At 31.6% G+C, this 17,557-nt stretch overlaps 1 protein-coding gene across 2 annotated transcripts in view; it reads right to left on the reverse strand.

Annotated features, from left to right (window-relative positions):
• Positions 1-3,351: 3,351 nt before the first annotated feature.
• The window catches only part of LOC127735335 (UDP-N-acetylglucosamine/UDP-glucose/GDP-mannose transporter-like), a 29,637-nt gene continuing 15,431 nt past the window's right edge, over positions 3,352-17,557 (reverse strand). For both annotated transcript variants that reach the window (XM_052245495.1, XM_052245504.1), the window contains exons 6-11: positions 16,937-17,005; positions 15,951-16,053; positions 12,842-12,934; positions 9,614-9,760; positions 7,539-7,621; positions 3,352-4,923 (exon numbers count right to left, since the gene is read on the reverse strand). In XM_052245495.1, the coding sequence (XP_052101455.1) occupies positions 4,812-4,923; positions 7,539-7,621; positions 9,614-9,760; positions 12,842-12,934; positions 15,951-16,053; positions 16,937-17,005 (607 nt within the window). In that variant the 3' untranslated portion in view covers positions 3,352-4,811. The remainder of the gene's footprint in view (positions 4,924-7,538; positions 7,622-9,613; positions 9,761-12,841; positions 12,935-15,950; positions 16,054-16,936; positions 17,006-17,557) is intronic.

Raw genomic sequence — 17,557 nt, forward strand, 5'->3', positions numbered from 1 at the left:
AAATGTTCAGTTTCTGTAATGCTTTTAGTAAAACCTTTATCTTTAAGACTTTCAACATAAAATCAATAGTCAGTAAAGCAGGCGAGACATTTCAGCATGTGCACTGGTTTTAAATAAAAGTTGTATGAATGTTCAGTGGCATAGTTAATCAATTTGTTGTTATCAATGTTTAGGGGGGTTTGCCATGATTTAGCTTAAGACTGCATGACCAGATGGTTCAGTTACAGAATTTGGCAGACGTTGTCTTTGGTTATAGAATTAGGCAGACGTCTAACGAGTGCTTATGGCAATAGCTCCCTATTTATGTACATTTAGGAAGAATACTTTATATATTTTATGTTAAAAAGACTAATCTATCTGTTTTTTAGGAGTTTGAGTGAGAAAATATTTTGTTACGTCTTTTTAAAACATCCAGTACATTTTATCTAGTTTATTTCAAAATAAAAGTTCTTTCAAAGTTCAAATTCATGTAATATATTTTTTTTTCAAGTTAAAGGGACTTTTATTATATTGGACATGTTATGAGTATGGCTGGGTAGATATTTCGTGACGAAAAAGACTACTTACAACTTTTTTTAAAAATCCTTGGCTTTTTTTTTTAAATTTTATTTCAGAATTATTTACTCATATAAAGCCTTGAAGTACAAATCTAAATATTGTCAACTCCATTTTTATGAAGGTTTTTAAACAACCCATGCAATTTATCTTATTTATTTGTTTTCATTTTCATTTCAGTAAAAAATATGTTCATATAAAGCTGAAAAGTACAAATCTTTAAATACCATGCACTTCACTTATTTCATAAGGAAATCATCAACATTAATATACAAAATACTTTTACCATAGATCTACTATTCCTTGAAATTCAATTTACTAAAAAAAAACATAGGTAGCATATTTATAAACTCTAACAATACAGTATCAAGATTTTTGTTCTTTATTGTTTTTTGTTGTTGTTTTTTTTTTAATAATTTCCATTAGAAAGATAGGTACCTTATACTTAAGGATAATCTAAGGAGTTATCTTAGTTTTATGCATACCACTTAAGTTTTGTGGGTGCGACTTAAACCATCTGAAATTTTACATAGAAAACACTTTTAAGATATTTTATGCATACCACTTAGGTAAAAAGGGAGGAGTGTCCTTAACATAATTAGTTTTATGCATACCAGCCCTGCTGTGCATTTTAAGAGGTATATGTAATATTTTGTCATTATTTCATGTCCATCATCTTTGTTATTTACACTTTTAACATCTTCTAAATGGCTGAGGCAAATGAGACAATACTTACAGAATCCCTTCCAGGGATGTAGCTGCTATTAGGCACTTTGAGCACATGGCTACACATAATTTTTTCAAAAGCATTTTTTTTAATTTAAAAATAAGGACAACTGAAGATCGATGCATGTGAAGTCGTCAAAACTCTTTTAATTAACAAATATCAAATGTGAATTATACACAAGTCTATCATCATTAGTGAATGGAGTATTGGATAGAATTTTATGTACATTATATTCAACCTTATACATAGGTACTAAAAACTAGAACTTTGATTCAGATCAGTTCACTCCTATCAACAAATTGTTGAATTAACCTCAATACTCCGACATTTTATTCTTAGATACATGATTTTTTTTATTAATTGTAATTGGCTTTCAACTAGCTTTCCAATTTGGTCTTCATCTGACTGGCAGTAAACCGTTGACAAAGTGGGGTGTTCGTTTGGCTGTGGTCAGAATGGGGATGTTAAATCCGATGCCTCATGTAGAGAGAATGTCAAGCTCTCTGCACGTTAAGAGACCTTGCAACAACTCTTTGAGGGGTCTGTAGGTGGCCTGCTGCAAGGCAAAATTTCTGTTCCTTTCCAAAATACCCTCGGTTTCAATTGGCTTTCCAAATTTCCCGATCTTCTTCCAGGATGGCTCCTATTACAGGACCTACCTATTGTATTTATTGTAAAATTGTTTTTCGTCCTGAACATACATGAAATACTTGCCACTGTACAAAAAGGGAACAACAATCAATCAATCAATTAATGAACTAGCTTTCAGTTACTGTGAGTACTTTCAGATCTGTACATATTATCATGATAAAATGACCAGTAAATTTTATGGTTCGCAAATTTTGCATCTATTAATGCTGAAAACCGTTTCTGTGGGGGAGGGCTTTGCCCCCTGGACCTGCTGCAATTAGTGCCTCCTGTTCAATTGATACTTGCTCCTAGTCTTCTTAAATGAAATCATTACTTTGCTTATGGTAACAAACTTGACCACCATGGCATAAATAAACCAATATACCAAACATAGAGTGATTGATATAAATAAACCACAAAAAAATTCACACAAGTATACAAAAAATAGTCCACTTCATTTTAACTTGGGTGGATAGTTGTCTCATTGTTAATCATACCACATCTCCTTATTTTTATAAAAAAAATAGGTACTGAACTTAACTAACCACACCAGTATACAAAACAGAATGACTGAACTTAACTAACCACACCAGTATACAAAACAGAATGACTGAACTTAACTAACCACACCCGTATACAAAACAGAGTGACTGAACTTAACTAACCACACCGGTATACAAAACAAAATGACTGAACTTAACTAACCACACCCGTATACAAAACAGAATGACTGAACTTAACTAACCACACCCGTATACAAAACAGAATGACTGAACTTAACTAACCACACCCGTATACAAAACAGAGTGACTGAACTAAACTAACCACACCAGTTTACAAAACAGAATGACTGAACTTAACTAACCACACCAGTATACAAAACAGAATGACTCAACTTAACTAACCACACCAGTATACCAAACAGAATGACCGAACTTAACTAACCACACCAGTATACAAAACAGAATGACTGAACTTAACTAACCACACCAGTATACAAAACAGAATGACCGAACTTAACTAACCACACCAGTATACAAAACAGAATGACCGAACTTAACTAACCACACCAGTATACAAAACAGAATGACTGAACTTAACTAACCACACCAGTATACAAAACAGAATGACTCAACTTAACTAACCACACCAGTATACAAAACAGAATGACTCAACTTAACTAACCACACCAGTATACAAAACAGAATGACTGAACTTAACTAACCACACCAGTATACAAAACAGAATGACTGAATTTAACTAACCACACCATATACAAAACAGAATGACTGAACTTAACTAACCACACCCGTATACAAAACAGAATGACTGAACTTAACTAACCACACCAGTATACAAAACAGAATGACTCAAGTAAATACACTATTTTAATTAACCAATACTTATGCAGAACTGAAGAATAGTATAAAATTAACACATTCTGAGTTCCCACAAAATTTATTATATAAAAATAAATAATTAACAGCATAACAAAAAATTAAAAAATAGTATACTAAAATATTTGTTATCAATATATGTATATATATCAACATGATTGTTAAATTAATGCTAATTGAGAACACACTGGATTTCTAATATCCCTATCTATGTTTCACAGATTTGAAGAATACTGAACAAACTAAAATTACTAAAATACAATTCGTGAAAAATATGTTACAGGAAAAAACACATTGAGATTCAATATTAAGGCAGTTTTTCATTAACTTGGACCCACCTTCAAAACTTCCAAGTCCTACATGGATTGTAGAACACTTTCAAAACAAACTAATATACATTGCATAAGCTCCTGGGTTGTATTTGAGAAAAATTGGTGAGGAATAAATCTAAACAGTAGGTATATTTTTTCACTGAAATAGCAACAACAACAAAATAATTATGGAGAATGCTTTAACAATACACAGTCAAATTATAGCTTACATTTTCCCCTTAAAAGTGAAAATATTTAACTCTTCCCTCATATAACAAAAGGTCAAGTGTTTCAAAGTTGACTGAAATACTGATACAGTCCCTATTTTGTAAATCAATTGTTCTCGGTGGTACTTGTGCGATTCTGTCAGTGATATGACATGTTTTTGCTCAAAGCTAAAATGACATAGCTCAAGTAAAATATAAGTTAATCAAACATTGTACAAATGAAATAAATCTCAATTGATAATCTCATGCCAAATTTACTTTTACATAAAAATTAAATTAAATAAATGTGTCCAAATACAAAATTCAATAGCTATGCAAAAATGAAAATAAACTTTTCTGTCTATTGCACATGCCCACTGACAATAATGGATATGTATTCCAGGAGATAATCATTCTGTATACAAAACAGTTTGCTAATTATTATGCTGTGCACCTTCAAATTCTGGGGCTGACATTGCATATCATTTAATGCTTTTGAATTTTGGCAGGCTAAGAATATTTGACTGTTTACACTGTTACAAATAAGACCATACACTCATTTTTCTCTGGTGAATATAAAAATCAAATGTTGCATAACAAAAACAAAAACAAAATTATAGAAAACTGTCAAAATCTTAACAATACTTGTGCATGTTTTCATAAATAAACTGCACATTATTTCAACAAAAACAAAACGAATAAAAGTCTTAAAAGTATAAAGCATAGCATATATTTTTTTTTTGCAATATCGTCACAACTTCATTTAAAAATGAATTACCTTGTAAATTTAACAATAAATTATCTTCACAAACATGATTTTTAACCCTTGGCCTTTAAACTATACACTAAGAAGCATCTTAACTTCTTTAAAAAATAATCCCACATTATAATACACAGTCATTATAGCCTTCTTTATGCATAGGATTTATTGCATATAACAGTTATTTGTATCTCATACATTGACCTTTGAATCCCACTTTTTATGTTATACAGTAGCTGGTGATTTCTGTTCTATCTCTGGTTTTTCAACAATGATTTCTTTTGATTTGTCTATCTTTCTAAAAGTCACATAACTGTAAATCAGACTGCCTAATACACTGAAACAAAAAGAAACTTATCAGTACAAGATATATACAGTAGTCTATTTATAACTATGTTCCTATGTCACCCACTGTTGCACATCTGCTAAAGGGCAATTACTCATCAACAAAATTTGTTGGTTCTTTTAACTTTTTCATAAATATTCCACAAGAAATAATGACAAAAGGTTGCTGACAATATTATTTTTAATATAGAAATTAATACACATGTTAATAAAGCAACCATTAGTCTGGATAAAAATTGGTCCTATGCATAAAAAAAACAGAACTGAATCATCAAATTTTGTTATCATATCTTTTTATCAGTAATTAAAAGTTATAAGAGTGAAAAAGCTGAAATGTCTCACCTGCTTTAATAATCATGATTGAATTTAAAGTCCTAAAAATAAGGTTTTATTACAGGTATCACATAAACTAACATTATCAATGATCCATGAAAATGAGGTTAAGGTCAGATGAAGCCTGCCAGACAGACATGCACACCTTACAATTTTTTCATACACCAAATATAGCTGACCTATTGCTGAGAAATTATTTGAACTAAGACAACCTAACATTGACCAATGATCCATGAAAACGAGTTTGATGTTAGATGAACAGTGCCAACTAGGACATCATTCCATACACCAAATATAGTTGACCTAATACCAATAGTATCTTTAATAAATGAAGAATGTGTCCATGGGACACAGATGCCCCCACTTGTAGAAAACCGGCAAATTCTGCATTTTTTCAACTTACAAAGGGACATAACTCAAGAACTGCAAAAGTGATGCCACCAAAGTTTGAGTTGATCTGTGTTTGGTGGTAATAAGCATTGTGTATGAGTTTCATAACATTTGGTTGAGGGAAACTAAAGATAGGCAGGGACTGCTCTGGCTCCAAAAAAGTTGGAGCCAGAAAAAATCGCCAGCTGCTATAATTTGTTGCAGTTTTGAAATCTTGGAGCCAACTTTAAAGCCAGCGAGAGTCTTGATTTCCTCTACCAATATTGAAACCATGTTCAATATAAATTTCTTATGCACTGTAGGATGATTATACACAGTAGAAGTGACTATGATCAATGGCGGCTGGTTTTCTTATTTTCGTATCAAAATTGAGGGCAGGCAAAGACAAATTACGTCTGAATTTACCATTTTTTTTGCAGAATGCAAGTAAAACAATTTTTTTTAACAAGTTTATTATGGTTTTCGTCTGTCTGTCAATTACGTTTTAATCGTGAAACTACGGTAAACGTTGAAAATTGTGCTGCCATATGAATTTCTTCAATACGAAATGACAATTGCCAACCGACCGATTCTATTTGAATGAATTAATGTTGATGATCATAAATGATCCATCAGATAAGCAGATTACCTGTAACAACAGATTATGAAGCCTGTTGTAACTGTTGATTAGCTTTGGATCGTAAACAAAGTCATAAACTTGTCGCCAGGTAAAATTTCTTACTATTTATTTTTTTACTTTTACCAATTTACGATCGATAATACTACTGTTACAGTCAAGAAATGAAAATTTTGACATGGGAAAATGTTGGTGCCAGAAATATTGCCAGCAGCCGTATTTTTTCGCCAGATATAAAAAATCGCAATTTGCAACATTAGCGAAGCCCAGCGCGGTCCCTGGTTAGGGTGCAGAAACAGCAAATTTAGCAATTTTTCAATTTATAAAGGGACATAAATTGAGATCAAAGAAAGTGAAGCCACCCAAATTCGACCTTGATCTGTGTTTGGTGGTAATAAACATTGTATATAAGTTTCATAACATTTGGTTGAGGCTAACTAATTAAAGTGGAAAGAGCAAATTTAGCAATTTTACCACTTATAAACGGACATAACTCAAGAACAGTAAAAGTGACGCCACCTTAATTAAAATTTGATCTGTGTTTGGTGGTAATCAGCATTCTGTATAAGTTTCTAAACATTTGGTAGAGGCAAACTAAAGTTAGAGAAAGTTAACTAATTTTAGGACGTAAAGACATATGGACAGACATACGGACATACATATGGACAAGGGTAAAACTTAATTGCCCCTCCGCTGCAGCGGGGGCATAAAAATAGCCCTAACCAGGAACTTAATGTTGATCTATGAACCATTACATTGAGGTAAAGGTCAGATGATCCCTGATATGTGGACACCTTATGACCATTCCATACACCAAATACAATGACATATTGCTTTTAATATCTTAGAAATGGACCTAACCATGAAAAACGTAATGTTGATCACTGATCCATATAATGAGGTCATTGTTAGGTGAACACTGTCTGACTGACATAAATATCTTACAATAACTCTATATACCAAATAAATTTGTCCTATAATGTATAATAAATGAAAAACAACCCCATGATAAACAAACAGTTTTTTCAATCAGTGGCTGAACTCTGAAAATGAGGTCAAGGGCAACAGACATATGCCGGAGTGAAACTTCAGAACATAAGGCCTCTGTATACAAGATATGAACTATCCATGTCTTCTTTTTCAAATATAAAGCTTACACAAATAGTTTACCCCTTTGACACTGGATTATCATCTTTATGTCATGCATTCTGACACATAAAAAATCCCCAAGGACAACCGAGTACACAAATTATACCTGTTTAACTTACCTTATGTTAATGCCAGTAAAATTAATCCAACTAAAATTATAATCTCCGCCAAGAAACATTCCAATATATGTGACAAACAAGTTCTGAAAAACACAAATAATTCTTATTTTTTAAGAAGAAAATGTATGGGGGATTGGTTTGATCATCTTACCACCTTCCTCCTACATGCAATAAGAAATTCCTTCTAAAACGTCACTTGGAATTTACTTCAGACTTGAGGTAGTGAAAACCTATTTTCCACTGGATAAACTACAGTACTTTAACTTCAAATAACTTTATTTATTAAAGAAAGGTATATATAGAATATATTACTGGTTACTTCCCATTATTACCCCCTATAGTTTTCTCCTATCCATCACTCTATTATACTATCTTATTATTACCCCCTATAGTTTTCTCCTGTCCATCACTCTGTTATACTATCTTATTATTACCCCCTATAGTTTTCTCCTGTCCATCACTCTATTATACTATCTTATTATTACCCCCTATAGTTTTCTCCTGTCCATCACTCTATTATAATATCTTATAATTACCCCCTATAGTTTTCTCCTGTCCATCACTCTATTATACTATCTTATAATTACCCCCAATAGTTTTCTCCTGTCCATCACTCTATCATACTATCTTATTATTACCCCCTATAGTTTTCTCCTGTCCATCACTCTATCATACTATCTTATTATTACCCCCTATAGTTTTCTCCTGTCCATCACTCTATCATACTATCTTATTATTACCCCCTATAGTTTTCTCCTGTCCATCACTCTATTATACTATCTTATTATTACCCCCTATAGTTTTCTCCTGTCCATCACTCTATTATACTATCTTATTATTACCCCCTATAGTTTTCTCCTGTCCATCACTCTATTATACTATCTTATTATTACCCCCTATAGTTTTCTCCTGTCCATCACTCTATTTATACTATCTTATTATTACCCCCTATAGTTTTCTCCTGTCCATCACTCTATTATACTATCTTATTATTACCCCCTATAGTTTTCTCCTGTCCATCACTCTATCATACTATCTTATTATTACCCCCTATAGTTTTCTCCTGTCCATCACTCTATTATACTATCTTATTATTACCCCCTATAGTTTTCTCCTGTCCATCACTCTATTTATACTATCTTATTATTACCCCCTATAGTTTTCTCCTGTCCATCACTCTATTATACTATCTTATTATTACCCCCTATAGTTTTCTCCTGTCCATCACTCTATTATACTATCTTAATATTACCCCCTATAGTTTTCTCCTGTCCATCACTCTATCATACTATCTTATTATTACCCCCTATAGTTTTCTCCTGTCCATCACTCTATCATACTATCTTATTATTACCCCCTATAGTTTTCTCCTGTCCATCACTCTATTATACTATCTTATTATTACCCCCTATAGTTTTCTCCTGTCCATCACTCTATTATACTATCTTATTATTACCCCCTATAGTTTTCTCCTGTCCATCACTCTATTATACTATCTTATTATTACCCCCTATACTTTTCTCCTGTCCATCACTCTATTATACTATCTTATTATTACCCCCTATAGTTTTCTCCTGTCCATCACTCTATTATACTATCTTATTATTACCCCCTATAGTTTTCTCCTGTCCATCACTCTATCATACTATCTTATTATTACCCCCTATAGTTTTCTCCTGTCCATCACTCTATTATACTATCTTATTATTACCCCCTATAGTTTTCTCCTGTCCATCACTCTATTATACTATCTTATTATTACCCCCTATAGTTTTCTCCTGTCCATCACTCTATTATACTATCTTCCATTATGTCTAAATGTTTATGTGATAGTCTTTAATCCATAAGAATTCTAAGAACACGGTCTTAACCTCCATTAAATTTTTTCTTGGCCATTCCAAGAACATTCGAATCAATAATGTTCCAAAATCAGAATACTTTGCAAACAATGTCATGTTTGTACAGAGTAAGCCATCTAAAGTTTGAAGCTATTCCTTTTTCTGAGGTGACCCTTTTTTTAATATAAGTTGGCAGGGTATGAAACTTTTTCTGTAATAAGTTATTAATACACTTACCTTAAGGACTCCCACAATGTTAGTTGTTAGAGCAGAATTATGTTGAGTGCACAAGACTATTGAGTAATTCAGTATAAATCCCATAAAACATGACAACAAGAATTGGGTCAAAAATCCAAAGGTCAGCCAATCCTCAAACTTCATTGCCTGAAATATAGTCAAATACAAGTTTGTGGTTTGAATGATTATCTTCTTTAATCGTTCACATTTTATTCTAATTCAAAATTTAAAAAAAAAGAATGTGTTGATGGATATGAATGCTTTCATGTAACAGACAACTAAGGCAAAATTTTTTTAGCTTACTATGTGGTATGGGTTTTTTCATTGTTGCAAGCTGTACAGTGACCTATAGTTGCTAACTTCCAGTAACAGATGACAAAGTAAGGCAAACTTAACCATTCATAAATTGGAAAAATTAAAGAACCTTAGTGAGCGCGCTCACATACCCCACGTCCCCACATTGTCATTGGAGAAATAAAATATGTGTAAGAAAAAAAAATTGTATAAGAAAAAAAAATTGAATCATAATTTCCTGTCAATATGCACATGTACATAGTATGTCCTTATTATCTACAAAGTTTTATGAAATTATGTTGTGTGGTTTCAGAGGAGTTGCGATGACAAACTGTTGCATAAGTACATTGAAGCAAATAAGTTCAAAGGGGCGTAACTCCTAGAAAAAAAATTGAATCATAATTTCCTGTCGATATGCACATCTACATAGTATGTCCTTATTATCTACAAAGTTTCATGAAATTCTGTTGTGTGGTATCAGAGGAGTTGCGATGACAAACTGTTGCAGAAGTACATTGAAGCAAATAAGTTCAAAGGGGCGTAACTCCTAGAAAAAAAATTGAACCGTAATTTCCTGTCCATATGCAAATCTACATAGTATGTCCTTATTATCTAAAAAGGTTTCATGAAATTCTGTTGTGTGGTATCAGAGGAGTTGCGATGACAAACTGTTGCAGTAGTATATTGAAGCAAATAAGTTCAAAGGGGCGTAACTCCTAGAAAAAAATTGAACCGTAATTTCCTGTCGATATGCACATCTACATAGTATGTCCTTATTATCTAAATAGGTTTCATGAAATTCTGTTGTGTGGTATCAGAGGAGTTGCGATGACAAACTGTTGCAGTAGTAAATTGAAGCAAAGAAGTTCAAAGGGGTGTAACTCCTTGAAAAAAAATTGAACCGTAATTTCCTGTCAATATGCACATCTACATAGTATGTCCTTATTATCTAAAAGGTTTCATGAAATTCTGTTGAGTGGTATCAGAGGAGTTACGATGACAAACTGTTGCAGTAGTACATTGAAGCCAATAAGTTAAAAGGGGCGTAACTCCTAGAAAAAAAATTGAATCGCAATTTCCTGTCGATATGCACAACTACATAGTATGTCCTTATTATCTAAAAAGGTTTCGTGAAATTCTGTTGTGTGGTTTGAGAGGAGTTGAGATGACAAGAAACAGGACTGACGGACTGACGGACGGACGGGTCAAAAACATTATACCCTCCGCAACTCGTTGCGTGGGGTATAATTATTGTGAACCAAACGAATCTTTTACACAGAAATCAACTTTTTATGATTAAATCAGTCTTTATATTGAACAGATTGAAAATATATTATTGATATTGAATATACAACATCACATGCAGTTTTGTGAGTTGAAACATTTATTTTCTTTTATCAAGAAGATAATTTTTTTACTCAGGTAAATTAATCAATGAGTGATGGATATCTTTTAGAAGAAATTTTAAGTTCTCATTGAATGAAAGAACCTTAGTGAGCGCGCTCACATACCCCACGTCCCCACATTGTCATTGGAGAAATAAAATAAGTGTAAGAAAAAAAAATTGTATAAGAAAAAAAAATTGAATCATAATTTCCTGTCAATATGCACATGTACATAGTATGTCCTTATTATCTACAAAGTTTCATGAAATTATGTTGTGTGGTTTCAGAGGAGTTGCGATGACAAAAGGTTGCAATAGTATATTGGGCAAATAAGTTCAAAGGGGCGTAACTCCTGGAAAAAAAATTGAATCGTAATTTCCTGTCGATATGCACATCTACGTAGTATGTCCTTATTATCTGAAAAGGTTTCATGAAATTCTGTTGTGTGGTTTGAGAGGAGTTGCAATGACAAAAGGTTGCAGTAGTATATTGGGCAAATAAGTTCAAAGGGGCGTAACTCCTGGAAAAAAAATTGAATCGTAATTTCCTGTCGATATGCACATCTACGTAGTATGTCCTTATTATCTGAAAAGGTTTCATGAAATTCTGTTGTGTGGTTTGAGAGGAGTTGCGATGACAAAAGGTTGCAGTAGTATATTGGGCAAATAAGTTCAAAGGGAGTAACTCCTGGAAAAAATTGAATTGTAATTTCCTGTCGATATGCACATCTACGTAGTATGTCCTTATTATCTGAAAAGGTTTCATGAAATTCTGTCGTGTGGTTTGAGAAGAGTTGCGATGACAAACTGTTGCAGTAGTACATTAAAGTAAATAAGTTCAAAGGGGCGTAACTCCTAGAAAAAGAATTGAATCGTAATTTCCTGTCGATATGCACAACTACATAGTATGTCCTTATTATCTAAAAAGGTTTCGTGAAATTCTGTTGTGTGGTTTGAGAGGAGTTGCGATGACAAGAAACAGGACTCACGGACTGACGGACGAACAGACAGACGGACGGACGGGTCAAAAACATTATACCCTCCGCAACTCGTTGCGTGGGGTATAACAACATAATGGTCATAATGAAGCTCAGCTTCAGTTAGTAGTATCCATTATTATGATTTAATTAAATGATGTTCAAAGTCAGGAAAATTCAAATTTGGTTATTTACTCAAGTTTTATAACAAGGGAACAGCAAAAAGTGGAAATCATGCAACTTAACATCATTTCAAAATTTTATATAATTCATGATAAAAAAATTAAAGTGAATTACTGGAAACAGAAATGTATATTTGTTACTTATACTTATATAACAAATATTCAGCAAATCAATTCAAGTCTTAATGCAAAGGCTAAAATTTTAGATTAGGGCTCGGAAAAAACATCGATCAAATTTTATTATTGACATTTTTTACTGTTAACAACCAAAGACTAGTTAAATGAAAGGGAATTCTCTTTGTCACAGAGTACTGAGAGAAGATTATATTTCCCCATGTTTGTAGGTTACAATGCTGACTGGTAAAATGATAAAATAAAGTAAAGTAATTACCTTATCTATTTCTCCCATAGAGAAAGCTAATATGCTGATTGGAACAATCATAAACAATGAATTGTAAAACAACAGTCCATACTTTCCTAAATCCTGAAATATTGAATGGAATAACAGTTAAATATCTGGCAATACATACAAGATGCTGCTGTTTTTAGATAAATCATAAAAATATTTACCTTTGAGGTTACTCTTATAGTTACTGTTAACCTCTTCTAAAATAAATGAAGCTATGATTGACCACAAAGAGTAAATGTAAGAAAAGAAAAAAAAGAAAAGAAAAGGAAAACAAGCAAAAGATTGAAATAAAATAAATTGTGATTTGTCATAAAATACACTAAATATCATTTTGAGAATAAAAATTCAAATATGAAATATAACTCGATCTATTCATTAAATTATAACATTTTACTGTCAAATTTTCATGAATTTTACATCATGCAAAAATAAAACACATTTATTAAAAAGCTTATTCACCTTTAAAGACATACTAACTAGCAAGCTAAAAAAGAAGTTCTTCTAGCTTTCAAGGGTAAAAGGTCAGAACTATATCTATGTATCATATAAGTTCATCAGAAAGTGTTTCATCTATGTATCATGTAAGTTTCTCGAAAAGCTATTCACATTACTTTCCTATTTCTATTTTTTTTTTATTTCACACTGTTTGTTTTAAACTGCTAATTGTGTGTTATTCTAAAATTGATGTAAATTTAGGATTATTTGGTCAACTCCAAATCCATCAAAATGTAAGCATCGAAAAGTACAACAAAAAATATAATTGGAACACTCAACTTGCTTCCAATTAAAAGTATTGCCACAGCTTATAATTTACAGTTCCTTATTTTATAATACACTTACAAAGTATTTATGAAATAGATGGACATTGACCTTAATTGAAAAATAGGAAAGCTTGGATAGATTTTTAACCTTTTTCACCAAAATTACCTTTCCCATGTAGATCAAATATACCTGTACCAGGTTTCACTGCATCAATAATGGGTATTCAGTCAAATCTAAAGCTGGACTAATGTATATACATAAAGATTTGGTTATACCTGTATCATTAGAACTGTTTATAGAATGTTGTGCTTGAGGATGGTGATACTTCAGGTAACATTTAACATCATATTATTCACATTTTTGACATAAAAAAATAATTCACTAAATGAAATTTTTCATAATATTTTAAATCAAACAAATTAACAATGACATAACATGTTTTACTGATTCGTTAATTTCAAGGAAATGATCATTTAAATTCACATTTTTGGCATAAAAAAATAATTCACTAATTTAAGGAAATGATCATTTAATTTGTACTGCACTGTTCTAGAAAGTTTATGACAGTATTTTAATATGTCTCATCCCAATATTGAACACCATATTATACTGTATAACATATAAAGATATGAGAATAATACAGATATCTATGTATTATCAAAGAATGTAACTAGAGAAGTAAGGGACTGACATATTTCATACAATGTTCTACCTAGAATATAACGGCAGAGGGGCACAGATTTATGATAAAAGGCACTCAAGCTGCAGTTTGTTGTTGAAAAGGGTACAACTTGATCATGTTTTAGATCAAAAATGTCTTTTGGTTGAATTTATAATACTTTGGTAAAAAGCTTTTTCCAGTAGTTCTAATGATTTTTTTGCACCAAATGTACTACTTTTTCTTCAGAAAACAAAAAATGCATAGGGCAGGACCTAAAGAGCAAAGGGTGCATAGTAGAGGCAGAGTTAGTACAGATAGGAAAGAGGCTGTGCCCCTCTATTTTTTGGCTAGCTAGGAAACTGTCATAATTTTATAAGAAATGTGTTTGGTACACAGAAACATCTTGCAAGGGAAAGTAAGTAAAATGGATAATGAGTTCAGGTATTATCTGGTCTGCATGCAGATTGTAACAAAATCATTTGAAACAAATGAATAAAATTTGATTTAAAAATTATATAATTCATTCCAGTGCTAACATGACATAGACAGAAACATCAAAACTGAGGGAGAAAAAAACCAAAGCATGGCAAATTCTTTCCTTACAGTCTTATTTTTAATTGACTTTAAATTTTCTAGCATTTAAACATTCTGAAATACTCACTCTCCTGCTCTGAAATATTCCATAAATGTATCATTAAATTTTTAAAAGAAATTTCTCAGTTGTATCTCTATTTTTCTCTCCATGAATTCAATTCATAACTAGAAAGTAAAATTGACATGGCATTCAAAGGTTGGTTCTCCTTAACAAGCACCACTGACTTACAAAATAGAAATTATGGGAAGATATACCTTAAGGTGTCTTACTAAAAAAAATACACAAATACTCAAATCTTAAAAGTCGTGTATGCTTCTACCATGTTAAAAATATATAAAAAAAAAGAGAGGTGGAATGTACCAAGGCGACATTTAAAACTCACAAGTCTAAGAAAAACTGACAACAGCAAAAAACTGAATAACGGAATTTGTTCACAAAACTAAAAACTGAGCAACACAAACCCCACATTAAACATTTTTTTTAGAAAGGAAACAAGACATAGAGACAGACTTTAAGGCAACCAGATAAAGCAGTTGTTAGATACCCGAGTTATTAGAAGCTTCTGAATTTTTTAATAAGCCACAACTATAAATGTCTTAAGAGTGCATAGATATATCAGAAAACAGAAAAAACTATTACAATGCAAACTATTTGTTTCTGGAAATCAGAGATGATTTGAAATACTTTTAATTTCAGGTCAACTTCGCCCCAAATTGTGCCTTGTCCCTTCAGATGAAATATTGATGCTGAAGTGGTATATTTGTATTTGCAGACGGCAATGCTTTTGATGTGTACTAGTAATTGTGAAATTGAAAAATTTACTTCAAGTATTTGTGTACCAGTTATAACAGTGAAAACCAACCACTATTTAAATTGAAAATTTCCAAACTAAAGTAATCATTCAGAAAGCATTTGTTTCAAACATATACACTAATCTGTGGTTGCATGTCTCTCCCAAATTTTTTGTGAACATAAAACAATATCTATATGAAAAGACTTTCACAAGCTATAAAAACTAAGAGAAGTAGATATAAGTAGAAAATGTATAAATCAACTCATATTTATATATTTACCTTAGCTTCTAATTTCTGTTTTGTATAGACACCATTAGCAGATGTGCATAAATCATTTAATATTATAAACACATATCCAACAAGGTCAAAAGCTAGGTCATTACTGAAACAGAAATAAGGAAATTTGTTAAGAAAAAAATGCATCTTTCTAAACCAAAGAACCTTTTATTTATACCATATTATTTCTTTTTTAAAGCTATTAATTCAAAGTTAATCTATTTCAACTTTTTATTTTGCATATTTCAAATTTTAATGTTTTATTTGTTTTCTTTACATTTTGACTTTGATCATAGTAATATTCACTTATGAAATGTGTTTATTTTTTCTCTACATACACATGCTAAACTTATGGGTGACTTTCAATCAATGAAAATACACATACAATATCTCAGAAATGTTGATTATATTTTATTTAAGATTTGACAAAAGACAATCACTGAAGAGGTTCCTGACTTGGGACAGGTGCTAAACATTTAGTGGGGTTAAACCAGGGGCTGCACTGGTCTCCTATATTTGATGAAAAATTTACTAGGTATTTTCATCATTAAAAGATCCCTGCAGGAAAATTTACACTTCTTGGTGTCACAGTAATATCTATCTAGACAAGATGTAAAAGGAAAGAGGTGTGACTTCATGATCAAGGCTATAAATTGGGGTTGTTTAGCTAAGTTATAAAAGTGCAACCAAACAATATCTGTATGATTGTTCGTGTAAGGTAGAATGATGGAGTACGAGATAATTTAGTATATGTATTCCTTGGTATAAGTTATAGTGTTGTGAAAATATACATCGTTTTCATGTTTAGTGTTACCAGGTATTAAGGTCTACTTGACAGAAATGAAATTAACACCCACAGAAATACAATATATTTGAAATAGAACTGCGTGAATACTGTAAATATTTTTCTTCTGTCTTGTGTGCAATAATGACTGCAGTATGAAAATATGTGGAACTAAAAGTATGAATACATTCATTAACTGGCTTACCTAGCTGCCACCAGTGCACCAAAGATCATTAAGAATACAGTCATCTGAATTGTTCTTGATGCTTTTACACTGAAAATAGTCAAATCAGAAGAGTAAGTTACAACAGCCTGCCTGGTGCTTCTGGAAAGTTACATACTATATGTATAAGAAAGCATGCCAACAAATATAAGTTCACCAAGCTATACCAATGGCACCAAAATCAAAATGCAAAAGACCTTTTTGCTGCTAAGACAGAGTCCAGAAAACAATGTTTTAATTTTCTACATTTACAAATATTTGATTAGCATCCTAAATCACACTAAAGAAAAATCTATCTAATTTTTTTTTAATTCATTTTTAATTTTTTCAGGAGCAAGCAATTCATTTTTCGTATTGAAATTCCTGATTATTTTTTAACAAAGAAGCTAAATTTCTTATGGAAACTGGTTGATAATTTATAAAATTAACCTTTTAAAAAATATTCTAATATTTTTTTTAGGTTCTAGCAAATCCTAGGAAGAGAAAATTAATTTATTCAGGAATATCTCTATACACAGTTGATATGCATTAAATTGTACGAGTCTAAAAGATATATATTGTATATCTAAGTTATTCATGTTATTCAGAGCTTAAAAATATGAA

Source organism: Mytilus californianus, unplaced genomic scaffold, assembly GCF_021869535.1.
Source record: "Mytilus californianus isolate M0D057914Y unplaced genomic scaffold, xbMytCali1.0.p SCAF_1, whole genome shotgun sequence".
NCBI classification, from domain to species: domain Eukaryota; kingdom Metazoa; phylum Mollusca; class Bivalvia; order Mytilida; family Mytilidae; genus Mytilus; species Mytilus californianus.